This window comes from Balaenoptera acutorostrata, chromosome 2 (genome assembly GCF_949987535.1).
Source record: "Balaenoptera acutorostrata chromosome 2, mBalAcu1.1, whole genome shotgun sequence".
NCBI lineage: Eukaryota > Metazoa > Chordata > Mammalia > Artiodactyla > Balaenopteridae > Balaenoptera > Balaenoptera acutorostrata.
Window position 1 is genome coordinate 87,363,878 of NC_080065.1, and position 24,840 is coordinate 87,388,717.

A 24,840-nucleotide genomic window follows, 5' to 3' on the forward strand; every position below is an offset into this window, starting at 1 on the left:
TGGGCTCGGTAGTTGTGGCTTGCGGGCTCTAGAGCTCAGGCTCAGTAGTTGTAGCGCACGGGCTTAGTTGCTCCGCGGCATGTGGGATCTTCCCAGGCCAGGGCTCGAACCCATGTCCCTTGCATTGGCAGGCAGATTCTTAACCACTGCGCCACCAGGGAAGCCCAAGGTAAACTAGTTTTAATGTTTCATAGGGAGCCACCAATTAAACTGGAATTAGATCTTTAGGGATAGGACTTTTGGCATTATGCTTTGCAATTCTAGCTAGCTTATTCAGCTCTTAAGAATATTTAATCAAGTAATTTCTTGTATTACCAATAATCAAAGTATTTGATATGTAGTTTCATCTTGGTAGGTGATTAGTTTTTATATGACCAAGGAACCAAGTACATGTAAACAGCTTTGCTAAGGAATATTCTGAGGTTATATCACTGTTGTATGATAGTTCTTAAACTGATGTTCATGGGCATCTGTTTTTGTGGAAAAGTTTGGATGTCTGTCAATCACATAAAATTGCTTGCAGAATTTAGTGTACATGTGCATTTTTTCTGAGACGATCCATAGATTTTAGTAGATTTGCCACAGGTTTTTTTTTTTAGGCTTTAATCTTTATTTTCTTTTTTTATTTTTATTTTTTTATAAATTTATTTATTTTTATTTGTATTTATTTTTGGCTGTGTTGGGTCCTTTCCTCTGTGCGAGGGCTTTCCCCAGTTGCGGCGAGTGGGGGCCACTCTTCATCGCGGTGCGCGGGCCTCTCACTGTCGCAGCCTCTCTTGTTGCGGAGCACAGGCTCCAGACGCGCAGGCTCAGCAGCTGTGGCTCACGGGCCCAGTTGCCCCGCGGCATGTGGGATCCTCCCGGACCAGGGCTCGAACCCGCGTCCCCTGTATCGGCAGGCGGACTCCCAACCACTGTGCCACCAGGGAAGCCCCTTTATTTTCTTAAATTGAGGTATACTTGACATAATATGTAAGTTACAGGTGTACAATACAGTGATTCACAATTTTTAAAGGTTATACTCCATTTATGGTTATTATAAAATATTGCAAAAGAGTTTTTGACTGTAAAACTTTGAGCTGCTGTTATAATGAAATCTTGTTTTCATTCTAATCTTGTTTTGTTGACTTATATGTGAGACCAAAATGCAGAATGGTTATGTACCCCAAAAAACCTGTTTGCAAATTGAACTTTTACAAATTGAAGCCTTTTAAAAATTGATTTAATGTAATTTCAGATTGCTATATAGTTGTTAATGATTTTTAAATCCACATTATATTATATCCTTTTCCATTCTATTCAGATATTACTGAACTATGTGCAGAGGGATTTAGCTTTTAGTGTAATTTTGTTATAATTTGAATAATTTTCTCCTAATTCCTTAGATATTTTTAGACTTGAGGAATTTAGTGTACTCTTTTTTGGTATTTTGTATCAGTTTGTCAAATTGCCAAGATATATATTATTGAAGATGAGAGTCTAAATTTCTTAAATTTATGGAAAAAATGTCTTTTCATTTGATGGTATACATCAAGTTATTGGTAATGATTTTACAAGTGTCATTTAAAGTTATTTTTACATGAGTGATTTTGAAGTACAGTCTCCAAAATTAATTTTTTAATTGCATTTTAGGTAAAAAGATTGCCATATCAACTCACTGAAGCAATAGCGTCACTGTCTTGTCTTTTAAACTGCATCAACAATGAAGCAATAATATCTGAGAACAAATGAACATTTGCCAACTAACTGTCATCACAATTTCAAGTGATTGTATAAGCAGAAACAAGCTGCAACAGACCCATGTGTCAACTCTTACAGAGAGAATGCTTTTTTCAGATGCTGTTTATTTAGAAACAGTTCCAGTATATCACATTTAAGTTGTATTTATATCAAATGAAATAAAAATGAGTGAAGCCCCCAGATTCTTTGTTGGACCTGAGGATACAGAAATAAACCCTGGAAATTATCGACACTTCTTCCACCATGCAGATGAAGATGATGAGGAGGAGGATGAATCTGTAAGTTGTTTGTTTGTTTAGTGAAGACCAATACAGTCTAGGCTTTTTACTGATCACTGTGAAGGGGAATTGATACCATTGTCTTAAAGTATTAAGACTTTTTTCTTCACATAGAAATTTGTTGGAAATTTTTAAACTGAAAAAGCATACTGTGTTTCATTAGTAACATTACTGAATCTGTAGTGCTTCAAGAAAGACAATTAGAGGTCAGATTTCTAAGTTGTTTAATAATGACTGATTTAGTGTCTTTCAGTGATATGCCTAGTATAACACAGGGTTGGGTAGAAAAAGTGACAAGGAGAAAGAGTAATCAGGGCCATAAATCAAAAGGGTTCCTTGTATGTAGAAGTGCTGCAACAAATACATCAAGATAAAGAATTTTAAAGGTATTAAAAAAGAACTGCTTAACCAGCTTCATTAAGTTTGTCATGTTGTCAACACAAGTGGTGGTTGACCTGAAGATATCCCTTTTATTAGCTATTCAGAAGTCTAAACTGTGTGGCTAGGAGAAACTACCTCAAGTATCTATGGGAGTGTGTGTGTGTGTGTGTGTGTGTGTGTGTGTGTGTGTGTGTGTGTGTAAACCATACTGGATCTTTAGGAGTAACACACATTTATTAAGTTTATTTTGCTATGGTTATGTTAGCTCAACATTTTTATTACTCATCATTTTTGTCCCTTAACAATTAGAGATTGCTTTACTTTGAGAACCTATTTAAAATACAAACTTAAAATATGTGTTTCTTATATTTCCAATTGAAAAGAGAATTTTGTTTTAAAACAAAAACCTGTTTTACTTGATGTAAGTAGTAAAAATGAACCAAAAATAGCTATTAGATGACTCTTCAAATTCTTTTTCACTGTTACTTAACAACACCTTTCACAGTGCAGTTATACATCTGAAATGCAAAATCAGACTGTCACCCATTTAAAATCTATCCCACCCCCCCCACCTCACCCCTAGAAAAAAATGATGGTTTTCAAACTTCTCATGCCAGCCAAAACTTTTCTTCATCTAAAGTCTTATGTAGAAGTCCAGTAACTAAAACATAAAAGCAGAGCTTCTCTAACTGACTTAGACTAGAAAGTACTTTTGATTCTGCCTCTGCTATGCTTACCCCTTTTCTTTAGAGTTCTTCTGAGCACATGAGAACACCACTGATAAATCAAGTCCAGTCTTCTTCCATATAAGGATTTTTATCTCTCTCCTATGTCTAGAACTGTACTTGTCTCTCTTCTCTTTTACCTTTTATGTCTTAGCAATATCAGATTTTTATTTCCCACATATTCCATCTTGTACCATGCCTGTTTGCTGTTGTATGTACTTCTTTATCTCTGTGAAATGCCCCTCCTTTTTGGATAATTCGTGAATCATTTTTCGTTCTTCAAAACCTCAGATTTCATGTTGTTCAGTCTTCCCCCTCTCCTTACACTTTTCCCCATGAGAAACTTGAACATTTTTTCCTCAATACCATTTCTATACCTTGACTATATACTTCTATTCTGTGTATCACTATGTACTGTATGATTACTGTGTTTCCCGTTAGATTCAAAGTGCTTGATGACAGGTAGTTTCTGTATATGTAACTCTTCAGTGCTTAGCATAGTTCTTGGAATATTGGTACTAATTAAATTGAGTTCACATTTTGAGGAGCTTGATTTGGTTCATTTGACCTGTAGATTGATAAAATGATTTGTTCCAGATCGTTCTGTTAAGATATCAATGACGTTAGGTTGAGTACTCTTGTTGTCTAGGGAAATCTACTTAAGGAACATCATAATGAGCTATGTCGAGGCTTTTGATCAGGAAAGAATTGAATAAGGGAACATAAAAGTGGATGATCAGAGGGTGAAAGACAGCAGATCCCAGGGAGGTTAGGATTTACAATCTTTGATGGTAACATCAAATCCAATACCAATTTGAACTCTAAATTTCATATGAGTGAGAGGAATAATGCTAAGCATAAAGAAGAAGAATTCAGATGTTGCCCTGTTTTATTTTTAGATTTATAATAAGAGAAAGTCTAGTAAAACACTTTTGGGCCCAGATTATAATGTCGTATGAAATAAATAAATATATAAGAGAGAAGAACTGAAATGGAAAACTGGACACAGCTTTATATTTGATAAAACTCTCAAAGTACCTAAATGCAAAGACCTCAGAATGAATCTTGAGTAATTTTATAAACCCATGAGCTTCTCATAAGTTGTTTCTATATTCTGCGTTTTAAATTTCAGGCTGAATCATGGCCTTTGAGCTGTAGCAAGGGTGCCAGAGGTGAGCAACACCGTAAACTGGGAATGTTGAGTACGAAGATTGGGGTGTCAAAGAGCATAGACACCTCTGTTTAGCAGTGTGGCTTTCTCCAAAATTTCCTTCTAAGTTGTCATTGGTGACCAACTCATATTTAAGCTCAATCTATAAAAATAGTTTAACACTGCATAGCTTTGTAGTGAAAATATCTTATTTTAGGCAAGAGAATTCTTTATCTCACTCCTATTGGCCCTTTAGGCCTTATTTGCTCCTTTAGCAATTTAACAGTTTGCTAAATTGTTAGTTAGCAAATAAACGCTAGAGACAGTTAAGGAAGTATTTAAGTTTGAGATTTGAATGAAAATAGTAACAGTGTTCTGAAACTTTAAAAAAATTTTTCCAGACCTTTGTAGAAAACTATTATTATTAAGTATTTATTATAACAATATAATCTTGAAAAATGCCTGTTTGGGTAATGTGTCACTTTTATTGATTCATCACATGCTTTATGTACTTCGGACAGAGATTTAAGATAGCTGTACTTTGGAGTTGTTATCAAGTCAACCTGATTTTTTGTTTTCTTTCTGTTTTAGCCACCGGAAAGGCAGATTGTGGTTGGAATATGTTCCATGGCAAAGAAATCCAAATCCAAACCAATGAAGGAAATTCTTGAACGGATCTCCTTATTTAAATATATCACAGTAGTAGTATTTGAAGAAGATGTTATTTTGAATGAACCCGTGGAAAACTGGCCTTTGTGTGATTGTCTTATTTCTTTTCATTCTAAAGGTAGTAAAATAAGGAGGGAAACCTCTTTATCCTTTCTAACTATAAAACTAATAGATAAAATAGAAAAATAAAATTAAACTCACCTAGTCTCACAGATAAGTGATATTAACATTTTGATATATTTCTTTCCAATCATTTTTTCTGTGTGTATTTTTTAAAAACACATTTTGTGTTATAGTGTATATGTAATACTATATTTAATTTTTAACCTAATTACATCAAGAGGTTTTCCCCTTCTATATCATTTGTCAAAAACCTGATCTTTAATGGTGTCATAGTATATCATCCTGTGGATGTACTATATCATACTTAACCAATATCTTAAAAGTTAGATGGTTTCCAATTTTTACTATTAAAAATAAGGTTGTGATGAACTTTTTGAATGTATGTCTTTGTTTACAACTCTAAGTTTCTTAGGACAAATTCTTGATTTTTTAAATATTATAAGCCCATATGTTTTGCCATATAGAAGATAATCTATCATTCCTCAATACATATTCATGCTTTATTTCTTAAGAACTTAATATTTGAATTTTATATTTTCCTTGCTATCTTTTATAAATCAAACTGAAATATCAATTAAGCTTAAGTATTCATAGTAAAGTCCACTAATCAAAAGTTATTAAGTGTGTGTCTGAAAATTTATAACCTAAGAATCTGTGAATTAAGTGAATTTTCATTAAGAGCGCTAATTTAAAAGATACGCACTCAGTTATAAATGTATTCATATTAAATCATTTTTGTTACCAAACTAATGTAGCCTCCAGGTGTGTTAAAGTCTCACTTTAGTTAGGTGTTTAAAAAGCATCCCCTTCAGCAAGAAGAGGATGGAGCAGGTTAAGACTTTTTGTGCTCCCATACACTATATTGATTTTCATTATTTCATAGAGAAGTCAAGTCCCTGGTCTTCTTTACAGACTGAAGTCATTCATTTTAGAGAATCTTAAAATTTGCTTATGCTTGGTGGTAAGGTATTCTTCCCTTACTATCACATGGTTCTTCCTATTTAAGTTAAAGCTAGTTATTTGCTTGTAAAAACTAGATACTACCTAAGCTCATATCCCACATGCTGCCTCTTTAACAGCAACAAAAGCAGGGTAATGACTATATAGGCGTTTCTTATTTCCTGAATTCTGTTAGAAGGCTTCAAACCATAGACATTGAGACATCTTTACAGTAAGTGATGAATTCTTAGAGTCTATAAAACTAGATGGGTTTGTGATTTGTGGCCCATTGATTCTTGGTATAGAGAACTTCTAATTAAATGTTAAAAGCTAAGAGGAATTTAGGAATAAATCTTTTTTTTAACTGACCATAGCTTTTTGTTTTGTTTTTGTTTTTTTAACTTCAGTAGGCTTTAACACTTCCTTCCTCTACTAACTATTGTGATAATGCTACAAAATAGTGTCTTCACAGATACACTGTAGCATACTATAGTTAAATGCTAAAGCTATGTATGCCTGATGATTGTTACCCTTTTGCTTAGATATTTATTAAAATATTGTTATTTAGGGAATAATTATAGTTAATATTTATTGAGCACTTACTATGCCAGGTATTGTAATAAGTGTTTTATATACACTATTATATTTAATTTCCCAAAAACCCTTTTAGTTAAAATACCCCTTTACAGCTGGGAATCAGAGACTTGGAGATATTAAATAAATTTGCCCACGGTCACATAGCTAATGAAAGATGGAGTTAGGATTTGAACCTTGGTTTATGCTCTTAACATCTATGGTATACTGCCATTCTTAATCATATACTATACGTTGATGGTTAAAATTGGAGTCTTTTAGTGTTAATACAGAGAGTGAAGTATAATCATTAAAATTACTTAGATTTTTTTTTAGATCTCTTACTATATCTGCCATTTGATTTGTTTTCATTGTAATTAGTAATTTTACCAAAGTCTAGAAATTTTAAGGACTTAATTTCTGCTGTGTTAACATTGACCTAGTTAACAGCAAGCATGATTCTGCTCATATATTTTATATTTTGAGCATATCTGTTGAATATAAACTAATTTTTCTTCTGCTGTTTTTGAAGATGCTTAAGTTCTTTGAATTATCAGCTAATTTATATGTATACGCATCAAAATATCATTAGTGAGAAGAAGAGGAGTTATATAAATTTTTAAAAAATCACCAGGTGATTGTGATACACTTATTTATATATAGTCTTACCTTCTGTCAGGTGACTGAATAATCAGGCATCAACTAACATGTCAGTGCTCTAAATTGGGTTATGTAACCACTGGCTTGCTGTGCCTTATCAATCAAATTCACTAAGAAAAAATAAGATTTATTTACTAGTACAAGATAAATCAAGTTTTGTGTATTTATTATTCTGTCTTATAAGGAAAGCAGTTACATGCATAATGAATTAGTCTTTTATAGGAAGTGGCCTGAATTCAAGTTGATTAAGTTATAGATGTCAACTTATCTTGAGATTCTACAGAATATGTTAATAATATGTGTTCTTAGGATTTCCACTGGACAAAGCAGTTGCCTATGCAAAACTCAGGAATCCATTTGTAATCAATGACTTGAATATGCAGTATCTCATACAAGATAGGTGAGTGGTTAAGTTGGCTAAATTAAGGAAGGAAAATTAACATTTATTTAGTATCTGCTTAAGCTGACATGGTATCAGGTGTTTTTATACATATATAAATTTGTGGTATCCTTGAAATAATACTTAGAAATAGGTATTTATACCCAGTTTTACAGGTGACGAAACTTGAGAATCAGGCAGATCATTTAGTTTGCCAAAAGTCACAAGTAGTTTCTCAGGTAGTGGGACAAGGACTTAAACCAGGTCTGTTTAATTTCCAGACCCTACTAAACCATTGAAAATTATGAACAGTTTTTCTGTCATGTGACTGATGAGGAAGCAACAGCTTTACCCATTATAACTAGGTTTTTAATGGTAAAGTGGAACCATTTTGAGAAATATTTTACTGTATATCTTAGCAATTCATTTAACAGGTCAAAAGCATAGATATTTAAAAGAAATTGTAAAATACAAATGCATTTATATATTTCATTTAATTGGTGTTTCACTCTACTGGCTACCCTTATAATTTCACCAGTATTCTATTTTATTCTGTCTTAGCATTACAATATGAGGTTATACGTATGAAAATGCTGTATGAAGTGTAAGGCCCTATAGTTTTTTGTTTTTCTATTTTTGTTTTTTTTTTCCTTTTCCAGATAGTAATGTTATTAATATCTCAATTTTTATAACATTTTTCCTAGGTTTACATGTTTATATATTATGAATATATATGTATACATATAAATGCATATTCATTTTAAGAAATTTGGAAAATAAAATCATGAAGAATGGCATTTAACCCTGCCACTACGTTTACCATATTTTTTAAATATAGAAAGCAATACATATATGCACTTACATTTTACAAAATTAGGATCACCTTTCTATTAAAAGACTATAAACATTTTCCCACATTGTTAAATATTCTTTGAGTACTGTATAAGGTTTTTAATACTTAGGTAATATTCTGTCATTGTGATATAGTAACTTTAACCATTTCTTTTTATACATTTACAGTCCCAATTTTAAAAATTAGTATTTTAATATGCCACAAAAAGTATTGTGCATATACTTTTGTTCTAATATTGCTGAATATTTACTTAGAATACAGTTTTTCAGTATTTTAAATGACATATTTGTTTACTTAAAGACTTTATATGCATGCCTTTTTTAGTGATAGAACAGTAATAATGTACTTTATGAACAGTACAGTAATATACTCATTGTGAAAGAGAGCAATAAAACAATAAGGATATTTTCTTTTTTCTTCAGGAGAGAAGTATATAGTATTCTTCAAGCTGAAGGTATTTTACTTCCTCGTTACGCAATTTTGAATCGTGACCCAAATAATCCCAAAGGTAAGAGTAAGAGATTTTAAACAAGCTATCTTTTGTCACTTAACATACTTTTGAGCCACTCTCTTCTATAATTAAATGGAAAGAATTTAAATTATGGTATTCTATTCAATTTTTTAAAAATGATCCAAATAGGCAATTAAATTTCAATTAAAATGTGACACTATGAACTACAAGGCTAACTAATAATCAGGAGTTGTATATCCTACATTTCTTTGGTCTACGTTTGACATATCAGAATCATAAAGAAGAATTTTTAAATAACATGCTTAATAAATTTGTATTGATTGGGGTAAATGAGTGATTCATCTATGACTATTGAATTAAGTATTAGAAACTTCATGTTAGTATGCCACAACTAAACTTCTGATGAGTAGGAATTTTGAAATACTACTATTTATTAATATTTTAAAGTACCCTTTGCTTCATTTTCCTGGTTATCAAAACATAGCATGTAAGTTACACTTAGTCTAAAAAGGCAAGATAAATGTTTATGTTTTAATATTTAATATTCTGGTAACTATTTTGGGGAATTTTGATGACTTTATTGTACATTAGAGCAACTTTTATTAAAAACCAGATATAGTACCATCTGTAACAGGGAACTTTTCTCATTTGTCTAGAAGTACAACTTGCTGATTGGATTGTTTGCTTACTCTGTATATTGGTTAATTTTCTAACTTAAATAATTTCATGTTTTATGGTATCTGTGGTATAATGATTCCATACATTTTTCAGAAGACGATAGCATTATGGAGTTATTTCTCAATCTTTCTTGTGTATCATTTCATATCTAACTTTGAATTCTATGGGGTGACAGGGTAAAATGGCAGGTCCATTAGATTTTTGAAGAATATAGTTCCTAATGTCATAGATCATATGTTTGCATAAATATTTATTTTTTTACTTTTTACTTTTTAAATTTTTTAAAAATTAATTAATTAATTTGTTTATTTTTGGCTGTGTTGGGTCTTCGTTTCTGTGCGAGGGCTTTCTCTAGTTGGGGCAAACGGGGGCCACTCTTCATTGCAGTGCGCGGGCCTCTCACTATCGCGGCTTCTCTTGTTGCGGAGCACAGGCTCCAGACTCGCAGGCTCAGTATTTGTGGCTCACGGGCCTAGTTGCTCCGCGGCATGTGGGATCTTCCCAGACCAGGGCTCGAACCCGTGTCCCCTGCATTGGCAGGCAGATTCTCAACCACTGCGCCACCAGGGAAGCCCTGCATAAATATTTTTAATTAAAATCAAATCAGTACATTATCCAAGGCTACTTTTCTTTGTAATCTCTATTATAGTAAAAAAAAAAAAGAAAAAAAAAGTCCTCAATAATCATATTATATCTAGGTAATATACAAAATATAATTTTTCTTGCTATTGTGTTTGATTTATAGAATGTAATCTGATTGAAGGAGAAGATCATGTAGAAGTAAATGGGGAAGTTTTCCAAAAGCCATTTGTAGAAAAGCCAGTCAGTGCAGAAGACCACAATGTTTACATTTATTATCCAACATCTGCTGGTGGTGGAAGTCAAAGACTTTTTCGAAAGGTAAACCTTTGTTACCCTAGTGAATATTATTCTAAATACATTATTGTCTACATTTTACTAAAAGTAATCAAGATTTAGTAAAACTAAGATTAACAATATATCATTTACAGATAGATTAATAAAACTGATATCATATCAATACTTTGTTAGAAAAGCAAGTCATCATTTTAGTTATTTAATGTTGTTTATGCAAAAGCTTACCTACAGAATACCAAGAAAGTTGTTTGATCTTCTTTCTACCTTCCATTTATGTATCTGTCATGTGAGAAATTTGGTAAAGATCAGCATTTTTTTAAGAAAAATGGCCTCCCAAATGGATAGTTCATAGAAAAAGTAATGCCAATGAACTCTTAAATACATGAAAGTATGCTCAAAATTTTACACCCATAATAAAATAAATGTAAATCAAGTCTAAAAGATAATGACATTGAATTACTTTTTGAATTAGCAAGATCAAAAAGATTGAGGTAGTTGGAAAACAAGTACAAGCCCAGACGTTGTTAGCAACATTTCTTCTTAGCAGTATAACTTAGCAATATATCAGGATTAAAAGTGCACGTTCACTCATAAACAATCATGGAAATGCAAAGTAAGAACACAATGAGGTACTTGTTTTATATTCATTAGAGTGGCAAATATTAGGAAGTCTGACAATACCAAATATAGATAATTGTAGATCAGTAGAAACTCTTATACATTGCTGGAGAGACTGGAAATTATTAAGACAGTTTTTAAAAGATTTTGGCATTATTTTGTAAGTTGAATGTGAGCATATTCTAAAACCTAGCGATTCCACTTCTAGTATATGCCTTAGAAACACTCCTGCACGCATGTGCCACGGGGATATTTAAAAGAAAGTTCGAAGCAACGTTGCTCTACTAGCTAAAGCTTAGAAAACAACCTAAATATATATTGATAGGCAAATGAATGAATTATGGGCTATTTATACAGAGGAAAATTCTATAGTATTAAGAAAGTAGTTACATGCAGCAATATGGTTGAATCTTAGAAACACTGTTCTTAGTGTTCATTGTATTTTTACGCTATTCAAGTTAAAATTACAGCAGAAAATAATATAGTGTCAACTATGTAATGTGTTGTTAAATATTTGTAGGTTAAAAAAACTTTTGGAAATATCAGTGATGGAAATAGATGGTAAAAAGGGTTATTTTATAAAAATGAGAATAATTTAGTTTTTACATTGATAGACTTCTTTTATTTTCAGATTGGCAGTAGAAGTAGTGTTTATTCCCCAGAAAGCAATGTACGAAAAACAGGCTCATATATATATGAAGAGTTTATGCCCACAGATGGTACTGATGTTAAGGTAGGATTGATTAAAGTATATTTTTATTTTGTAGTTTGAGTTTACCAGTGATCTCAGAAAAAGAGATTACCCTTTAGTTAGCTATATCTAACCTCTATTCTGAATCTCTTTCTTTTTAACTAGGGATTCTTAATCTGTTTTGTATTATGAATGCCATTGGCAGTCTGAAGCCTATGGACCCTTTATATAGGATAATGTTCTTAAATGCTTAAAATAAACCACACAGGATTACCAAGGAGACAAATTTTATTGAAATAAAGTTATCAGAATATTTAAAAACCAACCCAAAATATAGCGGGTAAGGGTCTAATAGCCACCACGATGTTTCCAGGCATTGATCAGTGTAAATGATATTTTGAGAACTTTGACAACTATAATGTGATTAAAAAAAAAATAGGTGTGATTTCTGTTGGTGACAAATAAGGTCTTAACTGCTTTACCTTCAACCAGTCTGTGTCTAGAGAGTTCTTTCTTAGGTGTAAACCTGATCATGAACTTCTTTTTAAAAATTCTCTTGTGGATCCTCATTGACCACAGGGTGATAATCAGATTTATAAGGCTGGCATAGATACTTCACAGTCTGCCCTCTGTCCTACAAACCTTATTTCTTACATTATAAACCATACCAAATAACGTACTGTTACCTGAATACATCATGCTCTTTTGTTTCTCTGCCCTTTGTCTGTGTTTTTTTTTTTTTTTTTTTTTAACAATCAAGGCATTTTTTTTTTTTTTTTATAGCTACTTTATTTATTTATTTATTTATTTTTGGCTGTGTTGGGTCTTCGGTTCGTGCGAGGGCTTTCTCTAGTTACGCAAGTGGGGGCCACTCTTCATCGCGGTGCGGGGACCGCTCTTCATCGCGGTGCGCGGGCCTTTCACTATCGCGGCCCCTCCCGTTGCGGGGCACAGGCTCCAGACGCACAGGCTCAGTAGTTGTGGCTCACGGGCCCAGCTGCTCCGTGGCATGTGGGATCTTCCCAGACCAGGGCTCGAACCCGTGTCCCCTGCATTAGCAGGCAGATTCTCAACCACTGCGCCACCAGGGAAGCCCCCTTTGTCTGTGTTTATTACCTTTGCTTAGAGTGCGTTTCCCTCTCTTGTCTGCTTTTGAATTCATGCTGTCCCTCATCCCCCACACCCTTTTAAATCTTTATTTTGGCAGTTACTTCCTTCTGTAATTTTTTTATTTATTTGTACCTCTACTTTGTTAAACTAAAACAATTTGAGAAGTATCACATCATGTGCATTCTAGTATTCCCTCATAATGTTCAGTATAATTATTTTTTATAGAGAACAGAACCTCACTTTACCAATTTTTGCTGTATAATTAATTATTTAGAACCTTTTCCAGTGTATTGAAAATTTTCACATGTAAAATAGAAAGATGTGTGAAAAAATAGTCTGGACATTGAGGTATTTTTTATTTATTATTTTTTATTTGAATTTGTTTTCTGCTGTTTTTATTTATATATATATATATTTTTTTAAGTAAAATATGTATTTTAATATTTCTGAAAGGTTTATACAGTAGGTCCAGATTATGCCCATGCTGAAGCTCGAAAATCTCCTGCACTTGATGGCAAGGTGGAGCGAGATAGTGAAGGAAAAGAAGTAAGATACCCTGTTATTCTCAATGCACGAGAGAAATTAATTGCTTGGAAAGTCTGCCTTGCATTTAAGGTAAGATGTTATGCAGGCCATATAGACCCTTGTAAAAATTCTAATTTTTTTTTTTTGAGTAAATGAGATGTTATTTGGGCTTATAACAGGAGAGATCAGCAGAGAAAATAAAGTGGTATATCTGAATGGTTTATGTACTTCTCAAGGGATTCTTGTAGTGCCATTAATATTAAAAATATATAATAAATGAAGACCTTTGTTTCTCTTTATTCTTTCTGTATTATATAGAAGGAAACCATGTCAATTTATTCAGAAACTACAATTACAGAGGAAAACTTAACTGAAACAGTAGAATTACAGGAGTATTATTTAACATACCCCTATAACCAAAACTGGTTATAAGTATCTATTCAGAGTTGATAAATGATTTTTTTAAATAAAAAATATCATCAGTCTTCTAGCCTTTGCAATTGATCCTTTAGCCTATTATATATAGTAAAATATGTTCATGAAAGCTATACTAATACACTTCTTAAAGAAAACTTTTTACTTATGACATTTGACTAGTTCTCTCAGTCTGTATTATTAGACTTTGCCTGTACTGTACAGTAAAGATTTAAATAGAGTAGTTCAACTTGCATCTCATAAAGGATAAACTTTACCTTGTTGAAGCCTTGCCTTGGATATGTAACTTAAAGACTAGTGTATATTACTGGTTATTAAATAATAAATAAGTTCTTTGTGTTTTAATAATTTGAAGTCTCTCATGGAAGGAATCTTAGCCTGAAATATGTTTTAATAGCTTTCTTTGAATTGTTTTAATTTTGTAATACCAGGATCCCAAAAGCCTTGACTTAAAATCACATTATACTAATATGTGATATATGAATATAAAATGTAGAAGATCAGAAAATTCCTGGAGCCCAAGCAGGAAATTCATACCTTTCAACTGTTTTCTCCCAAATAAAGTAAATTTATTTCAGGTGCTCACACCTGATGAGCACCTGCAGTTGTGGTTATCAGGGTTTAAAAGATTCATAGGGGTAATGGGACATTTTCTCTGGGATATGTCTTCAAAACTTTCTCCTGTTTAGTTTTTTTTTTTTTTTTGGATTAAAATGATATAATTTCTACTAGCAGAGAATTTATCGAAGCCTTTAAAAATTTTTACTTTTGTTTTTTAATAAAATGTTAATTGAAGAACTTCTTGATTTCTTGGCCTCTCTAGTCCTGTAAGCATTATTGTTCTACATCTACTTCATAGGAAGAACTTAAATAATCATATGACATGTATATTTTCAGAGTATTCAAGTTACAGATAAGTAGTTTCTTTGTTTTTACTTACTATGAAGTAAACTGATAAACAGTAATATACTTTTAGGCAGTTATAAAATTTGATGTGTTCTGATAAGACTGGAAAACTGTAAGTCATAATTCAAATGGAACTTTAAAGTTTATAATTTATTTTAAATAGCAAACAGTTTGTGGCTTTGATTTGTTACGGGCCAATGGACAGTCCTATGTCTGTGATGTCAATGGCTTCAGTTTTGTGAAAAATTCCATGAAGTATTATGATGATTGTGCAAAAATACTTGGGTAAGATTTTCTTCTTTATATTTCTTCCTCTTTACTTTTGTTACAGCTAATGCATACTAGTTATTCAGAAACCAAATAATGGTAAACGTCAAGTGATCAGGGTTTTGTAAACACTGCAGAGTAAAAATCAGTGTTCATAAAATGACATCCCCAAAGACCATGCCAAATCCTGAATTACACTTTGGGTTATGAAAGACAAATCAATATATGACCAGTATAGATAAAGGCTTAAAGGTATTTAACTTCATAGATTTAGAAATGCTGTAACAGTGATTTTTAGTGATTATTACAGTGGTTATTCATCAAAATGGCTAATTTATTTGATTATTTAGTTTCTCAAGTTTTTGATATGTAATTATAGTACTTAATGGCACAAAATTAACCAGAATAAGTAACCAGAATAAAATAGAAATATTTGGAATTTAGAATTCTTTTGAATGATTCTGCTTTCTACACGCATATGTTACTTTAAAATAATCTCATGAGATTATGAAGTGAGTATGAAAGAAATTATTGCATATAGAAATGCCATTTTTATATTCTTTGACTTATTTTCTTATATCCTGATTTAGACGACTTGAAAGACAAGAACTATTTTTAAACCATTTCAAAGTATATTTGACAAAGCCGTAGAAAACTTACACTTTAAAATGTATTTTAATAATTGGGGTCAGCTGTTATAGTATATTTCAAAGGTTTGTGAACTTACCCTTAAAGTGAAATTTGGGGGAGCTTACTAAATTTTAGCATGAATAAATGCTAAATTTAAACAAAACAAAAAATGTCTTATAATTACTTAAACATGTTTTCATTATTAACCTTATTAGCAAAGAGTAATAAGAAATTTGTTAAACATGAGCAATAGTGTTTAAAATAGCTTTGCAGGTGATAAATAAAAACTGAAAGAAATGATCAATGGCCACACAGAAGAGATAATCTTGGATTTCAGAATCTTTGTAAGTAGATACGCAGTTACAGTGATTTACTTGAATCCTATGTAATTTATATTTTTAAAATGAGAGTAAATAAGTAAAGCCAAATTCATGACATCCTGTTAGTGTGTTCTATACAACAGTTTAGCACTGCTGATCTAATTTTTCTTCATCAGGATTGATTTTTTAGGTTACTTTTTATGTGCTGTATTCACATAATCACTAGATAGTTTGACTTTAACTCCTATAATACTCAGTTATCTGTCATTAAATACCCAGGTTTGTCTTAAAATGAACTAGTTTAATTTTTCTTTTCTTTTTGTCTTGAAGGAATATTGTAATGCGAGAGCTTGCTCCACAGTTTCATATCCCCTGGTCGATACCCTTAGAAGCTGAAGATATCCCGATTGTACCAACTACCTCTGGAACTATGTAAGTTTAAGTATTTTCATTTAGAAACTCCTTGGGTTTTCCCCATTGGTTTGTGCTATTACAGTGAAGATTACATTTCTGAATAATTATTAGACACTCTACTGTGTATGTTTTCATATGATTGACTTTGCAGATGGAGAAATGGATTATATGCTATTACATGGGGCTATTTAGACTAAAGATCTTTTCTGTTGTTACAAATAAAATCCTGAAAAATGCTTAGATAATTAGAGAACTATTGAATTAAGCCATAAGAATAAAGGAGGTGCCAGCAGATGTGTTCCCTAAAGGTTCGTGGTCAGTGGTCATACAACTTTGGTGCTCTCAGCATGTAAAGGAAAAATATACAGTTATATCTTGAAGTAAATTAATTAGACCAACATTGCCAAAGTGTTTCATAAATTCTAGTGAAAGTTACTGCTTGAAATTCACCTGTCACTCAGGTGAGTTGACCAAATGCTTCATATTCCCAGCTTAGAGCTTTATGTTAGCGTATTAAATATTCTTAGGAGTCCTGATTGGGGCGGAGAGGAGGACAAAAATACTTAATTTTGTTTTTAAACCAATATTTCCAAACTTATTTAACACAAAACATGTTTTTGGGTAACTTATTCTATAGAGTTGTGTTCTGTGTCTCACAGTTTGGCAAATGTTAAATTATACCCTACCATTCTTGCTAAGACAGTTTTATCTTCCAGTAACTTGAGTTTGAAATATTTTTCTTCTTACGTGCGCAAAATAAATATAGCAGCTTTATTTTGTTTGATTTAATGAAATCTCAGTCTATAGTGATCTATGCTACAGGGCAGATAATTAAGGAAGTTACGGGATTACAGTCCATTTACTTTTTTTTTTTTAATATTTATTTTATTTATTTATTTATTTTAACATCTTTATTGGAGTATAATTGCTTTGCTATGGTGTGTTAGTTTCTGCTTTATAACAAAGTGAATCAGCTATACATATGCATATATCCCCATATCTCTTCCCTCTTGCGTCTCCCTCCCTCCCACCCTCTCTACCCCACCCCTCTAGGTGGTCATAAAGCACCGAGCTGATCTCCCTGTGCTATGCGGCTGCTTCCCACTAGCTATCGATTTTACATTTGGTAGTGTATATATGTCCATGCCACTCTCTCACTTTGTCCCAGCTTACCCTTCCCCCTCCCCCTGTCCTCAAGTCCATTCTCTAGTAGGTCTGCGTTTTTATTCCCGTCCTGCCCCTAGGTTCTTCGTAACCATTTTTTTTTCTTAGATTTCATGTATATGTGTTAGCATATGGTATTTGTTTTTCTGTTTCTGACTTACTTCACTCTGTATGACAGACTCTAGGTCCATCCACCTCACTACAAATAACTCAATTTCGTTTCCTTTTATGCCTGAGTAATATTCCATTGTATATATGTGCCACATCTTCTTTATCCATTCATCTGTCGATGGACACATAGGTTGCTTCCATGTCCTGGCTATTGTAAATAGAGCTGCAATGAACATTGTGGTACATGACCCTTTTTGAATTATGGTTTTCTCAGGGTATATGCCCAGTAGTGGGATTGCTGGGTTGTATGGTAGTTCTATTTTTAGTTTTTTAAGGAACGTCCATACTATCCTCCATAGTGGGTATATCAATTTACATTCCAACCAACAGTGCAAGAGGGTTCCCTTTTCTCCATACCGTCTGCAGCATTTATTGTTTGTAGATATTTTGATAATGGCCATTCTGACCAGTGTGAGGTGATACCTCATTATAGTTTTGATTTGCATTTCTCTAATGATTACTGATGTTGAGCATCCATTCATGTGTTTGTTGGCAATCTGTATATCTTTTTTGGAGAAATGTCTGTTTAGGTCTTATGCCCATCTTTGGATTAGGTTGTTTGTTTTTTTGATATTGAGCTGCATGAGCTGCTTATAAATTTTGGAGATTAATCCTTTGTCAGTTGCTTCATTTGCAAATATTTTCTCCCATTCTGAGGGTTGTCTTTTCATCTTGTTTATGGTTTCCTTTGCTGTGCAAAAGCTTTTAAGTTTCATTAGGTCCCATTTGTTTATTTTTGTTTTTATTTCCATTTCTGTAGAAGGTGGGTCAATAAGGATCTTGCTGTGATTTATGTCATAGAGTGCTCTGCCAATGTTTTCCTCTAAGAGTTTTATAGTGTCTGGCCTTACATTTAGGTCTATAATCCATTTTGAGTTTATTTTTGTGTATGGTGTTAGGGAGTGTTCTAATTTGATTCTTCTACATGTAGCTGTCCAGTTTTCCCAGCTCCACTTATTGAAGAGGTTGTCTTTTCTCCATTGTATATTCTTGCCTCCTTTATAAAAAATAAGGTGACCATATGTGCGTGGGTTTATCTCTGAGCTTTCTGTCCTGTTCCATTGATCTATATTTCTGTTTTTGTGCAAGTACCATACTGTGTTGATTACTGTAGCTTTGTAGTATAGTCTGAAGTGAGGGAGCCTGATTCCTCCAGCTCCACTTTTCTTTCTCAAGATTGCTTTGGCTATTTGGGGTCTTCTGTGTTTCCATACAAATTGTGAAATTTTTTGTTCTAGTTCTGTGAAAAATGCCATTGGGAATTTGATAGGGATTGCATTGAATCTGTAGCTTGCTTTGGGTAGTATAGTCATTTTCACAATGTTGATTCTTCCAATCCAAGAATATGGTATATCTCTCGATCTGTTTGTATCATCTTTAATTTCTTTCATCAGTGTCTTATAATTTTCTGCATACAGGTCTTTTGTCTCCTTAAGTAGGTTTATTCCTAGGTATTTTATTCTTTTTGTTACAATGGTAAATGGGAGTGTTTCCTTAATTTCTCTTTCAGATTTTTCATCATAAGTGTATAGGAATGCAAGAGATTTCTGTTCATTTATTTTGTGTCCTGCTGCTCTACCAAATTCATTGATTAGCTCTAGTAGTTTTCTGGTAGCATCTTTAGGATTCTCTATGTATAGTATGTCATCCGCAAACTGTGACAGCTTTACTTCTTCTTTTCCGATTTGGATTCCTTTTATTTCTTTTTCTTCTCTGATTGCTGTGGCTAAAACTTCCAGAACAATGTTGAATAATAGTGGTGAGAGTGGGCAACCGTGTCTTGTTCCTGATCTTAGTGGAAATGGTTTCAGTTTTTCACCATTGAGGACGGTGTTGGCTGCAGGTTTGTCATATATGGCCTTGATTATGTTGAGGTAAGTTCCCTCCATGCCTACTTTCTGGAGGTTTTTTATCATAAATGGGTGTTGAATTTTGTCGAAAGCTTTTTCTGCATCTATTGAGGTGATCATATGGTTTTTATTCTTCCGTTTGTTAATATGGTGTATCGCATTGATTGATTTGCATATATTGAAGAATCCTTGCATTCCTGGGATAAACCCCACTTGATCATAGTGTACGATCCTTTTAATATGCTGTTGGATTCTGTTTGCTAGTATTATGTTGAGGATTTCTGCATGTATATTCATCAGTGATATTGGCCTGTAGTTTTCTTTCTTTGTGACACCTTTGGTTTGGTATCAGGGTGATGGTGGCCTCATAGAATGAGTTTGGGAGTGTTCCTCCCTCTGCTATATTTTGGAAGAGTTTGAGAAGGATAGGGGTTAGCTCTCCTCTAAGTGTTTGATAAAATTCACCTGTGAAGCCATCTGGTCCTGGGCTTTTGTTTGTTGGAAGACTTTTAATCACAGTTTCAATTTCAGTGCTTGTGATTGGTCTGTTTATATTTTCTGTTTCTTTCTGGTTTAGTCTCGGAAGGCTGTACTTTTCTAAGAATTTGTCCGTTTCTTTGTGGTTGTCCATTTTATTGGCATATAGGTGCTTGTAGTAATCTCTCATGATCCTTTGTATTTCTGCAGTGTCAGTGGTTACTTCTCCTTTTTCATTTCTAATTCTATTGATTTGAGTCTTCTCCCTTTTTTCTTGATGAGTCTGGCTAATGGTTTATCAATTTTGTTTATCTTCTCAAAGAACGAGCTTTTTGTTTTATTGATCTTTGCTATTGTTTCCTTCATATCTTTTTCATTTATTTCTGATCTGATCTTTATGATTTCTTTCCTTCTGCCAACTTTGGGGTTTTTTTGTTCTTCTTCCTCTAATTGCTTTAGGTGTAAGGTTAGGTTGTTTGTTTGAGATGTTTCTTGTTTCTTAAGGTAGGATTGTATTGCTATAAACTTCCCTCTTAGAACTGCTTTTGGTGCATTCCATAGGTTTTGGGTTGTCGTGTTTTCATTGCCATTTGTTTCTAGGTGTTTTTTGATTTCCTCTTTGATTTCTTCAGTGATCTCTTGGTTATTAAGTAGTGTATTGTTTAGCCTCCATATGTTTGTATTTTTACAGATTTTTTTCCTGTAATTGATATCTAGTCTCATAGCATTGTGGTCGGAAAAGATACTTGATACGATTTCAATTTTCTTAAATTTACCACGGCTTGATTGGTGACCCAAGATATGATCTATCCTGGAGAATGTTCCATGAGCACTTGAGAAGAAAGTGTATTCTGTTGTTTTTGTATGGAATGTCCTATAAATATCAATTAAGTCCATCTTGTTTAATGTATCATTTAAATCTTGTGTTTCCTTTTTTATTTTCATTTTGGAAGATCTGTCCATTGATGAAAGTGGGGTGTTAAAGTCCCCTGTTATGATTGTGTTACTGGCGATTTCCCCTTTTATGGCTGTTAGCATTTGCCTTATGTATTGAGGTTGCTCCTGTGTTGGGTGCATAAATGTTTACAATTGTTATATCTTCTTCTTTGATTGATCCCTTGATCATTATGTAGTGTCCTTCTTTGTCTCTTGTAATAGTCTTTATTTTAAAGTCTATTTTGTCTGATATGAGCATTGCTACTCTAGCTTTCTTTTGATTTCCATTTGCATGGAATATCTTTTTCCATCCCCTCACTTTCAGTCTGTATGTGTCCCTAGGTCTGAAGTGGGTCTCTTGTAGACAGCATATGTATGGGTCTTGTTTTTGTATCCATTCAGCCAGTCTGTGTCTTTTGGTGGGAGCATTTAATCCATTTACATTTAAGGTAATTATCAATATGCATGTTTCTATTACCATTTTCTTAATTGTTTGGGGTTTGTTATTGTAGGTCTTTTCCTTCTCTTGTGTTTCCTGCCTAGAGAAGTTCCTTTAGCATTTGTTGTAGAGCTGGTTTGGTGGTGCTGCATTCTCTTAGCTTTTGCTTGTCTGTAAAAGTTTTAATTTCTCCATCAAATCTGAATGAGATCCTTGCTGGGTAGGGTAATCTTGATTGTAGGCTTTCTCCTTTCATCACTTTAAATATGTCCTGCCACCTCCTTCTGGCTTGCAGAGTTTCTGCTGAAAGATCAGCTCTAACCTTATGGGGATTCCCTTGTGTGTTATTTGTTGTTTTTCCCTTGCTGCTTTTAATATTTTTTCTTTGTATTTAATTTTTGATAGTTTGATTAATATGTGTCTTGGCGTGTTTCTCCTTGGATTTATCCTTTATGGGACTCTGCGCTTCCTGGACTTGATTAACTATTTCCTTTCTCATGTTGGGGAAGTTTTCAACTATAATCTCTTCACATATTTTCTCAGTCCCTTTCTTTTTCTCTTCTTCTTCTGGGATCCCTATAATTCGAATGTTGGTGCATTTAATGTTGTTCCACAGGTCTCTGAGACTGTCCTCAATTCTTCTCATTCTTTTTTCTTTCTTCTGCTCTGCAGTAGTTATTTCCACTATTTTATCTTCCAGGTCACTTACCCGTTTTTCTGCTGCAGTTATTCTGCTATTGATTCCTTCTAGAGAATTTTTAATTTCATTTATTGTGTTTTTCATCATTGCTTGTTTGCTTTTTAGGTCTTCTAGGTCCTTGTTAAACATTTCTTGTATTTTCTCCATTCTGTATCCAGGATTTTGGACCATCTTTACTATGCTTACTCTGAATTCTTTTTTAGGTAGACTGCCTATTTACTCTTCATTTGTTTGGTCTGGTGGGTTTTTACCTTGCTCCATCCATCTGCTGTGTGTTTCTCTGTCTTCGCATTTTGCTTCACTTACTGTGTTTGGGGTCTCCTTTTCTCAGGCTGCAGGTTCGTAGTTCCCATTTTTTTTGGTGTCTGCCTCCAGTGGCTAAGGTGCGTTCAGTGGGTTGTGTAGGCTTCCTGGTGGAGGGGACTAGTGCCTATGTTCTGGTGGATGAGGCTGGATCTTGTCTTTCTGGTGGGCAGGTCTGCGTCCAGTGGTGTGTTTTCGGGTGTCTGTTACCTATGATGAGTTTAGGCAGCCTTTCTGCTAGTGGGTGGGGTTGTGTTCCTGTCTTGCTAGGTGTTTGGCATAGGGTGTCCAGCACTGTAGTTTGCTGGTCATTGAATGGAGCTGGGTCTTGGCATTGAGTTGGAGATCTCTGGGAGATTTTTGCCATTTGACATTACGTGGAGCTGGGAGGTTCCTGATGGACCAATGTCCTGAACTCCGCTCTCCCACCTCAGAGGCACAGTCCTGACACGTGGCCGGAGCACCAAAATCCTGTCATCCACACAGCTCTGAATAAAAGGGGGAAAAATAAATAAATAAAATAAAATAGTTATTAAAATAAAAAATAATTATTAAAAATAAAAATATTTAAATAATAGAAAAAAGAAAGAAGAGAGCAAGGAAACCATAAAACAAATCCACTAATGATAAGAAGTGCTAAGAAGTATATTAAAAAAAAATGGGCAGACAGAATCCTAGGACAAATGGTAAAAACAAAGCTATACAGACAGAATTACACACAGAAGCATACACAGTCACAAAAAGAGAAAAAGGAAATATATATATATATATCGGTGCTCCCAAAGTCCACTGCCTCAATTTGGGATGATTCGTTGTCTCTTCAGGTATTCCAGAGATGCAGCGTACATCAAGTTGATTGTGGAGATTTAATCTGCTGCTCCTGAGGCTGCCGGGAGAGATTTCCCTTTCTCTTCTTTGTTCGCACAGCTCCTGGGGTTCAGCTTTGGATTTGGCCCCTCCTCTGCATCGCCTGAGGGTGTCTGTTCTTCGCTCAGACAGGACGGGGTTAAAGGAGCAGCTGATTAGGGGGCTCTGGCTCACTTAGGCTGGGGGGAGGGAAGCGTACGGAACGTGGGGTGAGCCCGCGGTGGCATAGGCCAGCGTGATGTTGCAGCGGCCTGAGGAATGCCTTGTGTTCTCCCGGGGAAGTTGTTCCTGGGTCACGGGACCCTGGCAATGGCGGGCTGCACAGGCTCCGGGAGGGGAGGTGTGGATAGTGACCTGTGCTCGCACACAGACTTCTTGGTGGCTGCAGCAGCAGCCTTAGCATTTCATGCCCGTCTCTGGGGTCTGTGCTGATAGCCACGGCTTGCGCCCATCTCTGGAGCTCCTTGAAGCGGTGATCTTAATTCCCTCTCCTCGCACACCATGAAACAAAGAGGCAAGAAATAGTCTGTTGCCTCTTAGGCAGGTCCAGGCTTTTTCCCTGACTCACTTCCAGCTAGCTGTGGCGCACTAGCCCCCTTCGGGCTGTGTTCACGCAGCCAACCCCAGTCCTCTCCCTGGGATCTGACCTCCGAAGCCTGAGCCTCAGCTCCCAGCCCCCGCCCGCCCCGGCGGGTGAACAGACAAGCCTCTCGGGCTGGTGAGTGCTGGTCGGCACCAATCCTCTGTGCGGGAATCTCTTCGCTTTGCCCTCCGCACCCCTGTGGCTGCGCTCTCCTCCGTGGCTCCGAAGCTTCCCCCCTCCGCCACCCACAGTCTTTGCCCGCGAAGGGGCTTCCTAGTGTGTGGAAAACTTTCCTCCTTCACAGCTCCCTCCCACTGGTGCGTGTCCTGTCCCTATTCTTTTGTCTCTGTTTTTTCTTTTTTCTTTTGCCCTACCCAGGTACGTGGGGAGTTTCTTGCCTTTTGGGAGGTCTGAGGCCTTCTGCCAGCGTTCAGTAGGTGTTCTGTAGGAGTTGTTCCACATGTAGATTTATTTCTGATGTGTTTGTGGGGAGGAAGGTCATCTCCATGTCTTACCCTTCCACCATCTTGAAGGTCTCCCCTCCATTTACTTTTATCCCAGAGTTAGCATAGTCATCTCAAGAGAAGAAGCAGGTATTGTGTAGCTTAATATTACTCCCCCTTCAGCCTCTTAAATTCTTTTTAGGATTTGATTTGATAAAATTAAGACTAGTTGTTACAAGCACTATGCTTCATGGAGAATATCTTAAAGTGGTAAAAGATGGTTCTAAATAATTAGATGTATTAGTCTGAATTATATAACACAAATCTTTGTCAGAAAGTTGAACGTTATTTTTTTAATTTTAGGATGGAACTTAGATGTGTCATAGCTGTCATTCGTCATGGAGACCGAACACCAAAACAAAAAATGAAAATGGAAGTGAGGCATCAAAAGTATGTTTAAAGTGGAATAATTTAACCTTTCAGAGATAAGTTAAG

The 24,840-nt window shown here is 34.5% G+C and overlaps 1 protein-coding gene across 3 annotated transcripts in view; it reads left to right on the forward strand.

Annotated features, from left to right (window-relative positions):
- The window catches only part of PPIP5K2 (diphosphoinositol pentakisphosphate kinase 2), an 81,495-nt gene that overhangs the window by 6,201 nt on the left and 50,454 nt on the right, over nt 1-24,840 (forward strand). For 2 of the 3 annotated variants that reach the window (XM_057539979.1, XM_057539980.1), the window contains exons 1-10: nt 1,879-2,018; nt 4,866-5,061; nt 7,548-7,638; nt 8,893-8,978; nt 10,366-10,520; nt 11,746-11,847; nt 13,369-13,530; nt 14,945-15,066; nt 16,329-16,430; nt 24,709-24,795. In XM_057539979.1, coding sequence (XP_057395962.1) covers nt 1,905-2,018; nt 4,866-5,061; nt 7,548-7,638; nt 8,893-8,978; nt 10,366-10,520; nt 11,746-11,847; nt 13,369-13,530; nt 14,945-15,066; nt 16,329-16,430; nt 24,709-24,795 — 1,217 coding nt within the window. In that variant the 5' untranslated portion in view covers nt 1,879-1,904. Of the gene's footprint in view, nt 1-1,632; nt 2,019-4,865; nt 5,062-7,547; nt 7,639-8,892; nt 8,979-10,365; nt 10,521-11,745; nt 11,848-13,368; nt 13,531-14,944; nt 15,067-16,328; nt 16,431-24,708; nt 24,796-24,840 lie in introns of those variants that run through there. The other variant, XM_007191830.2, reaches the window with a different exon arrangement.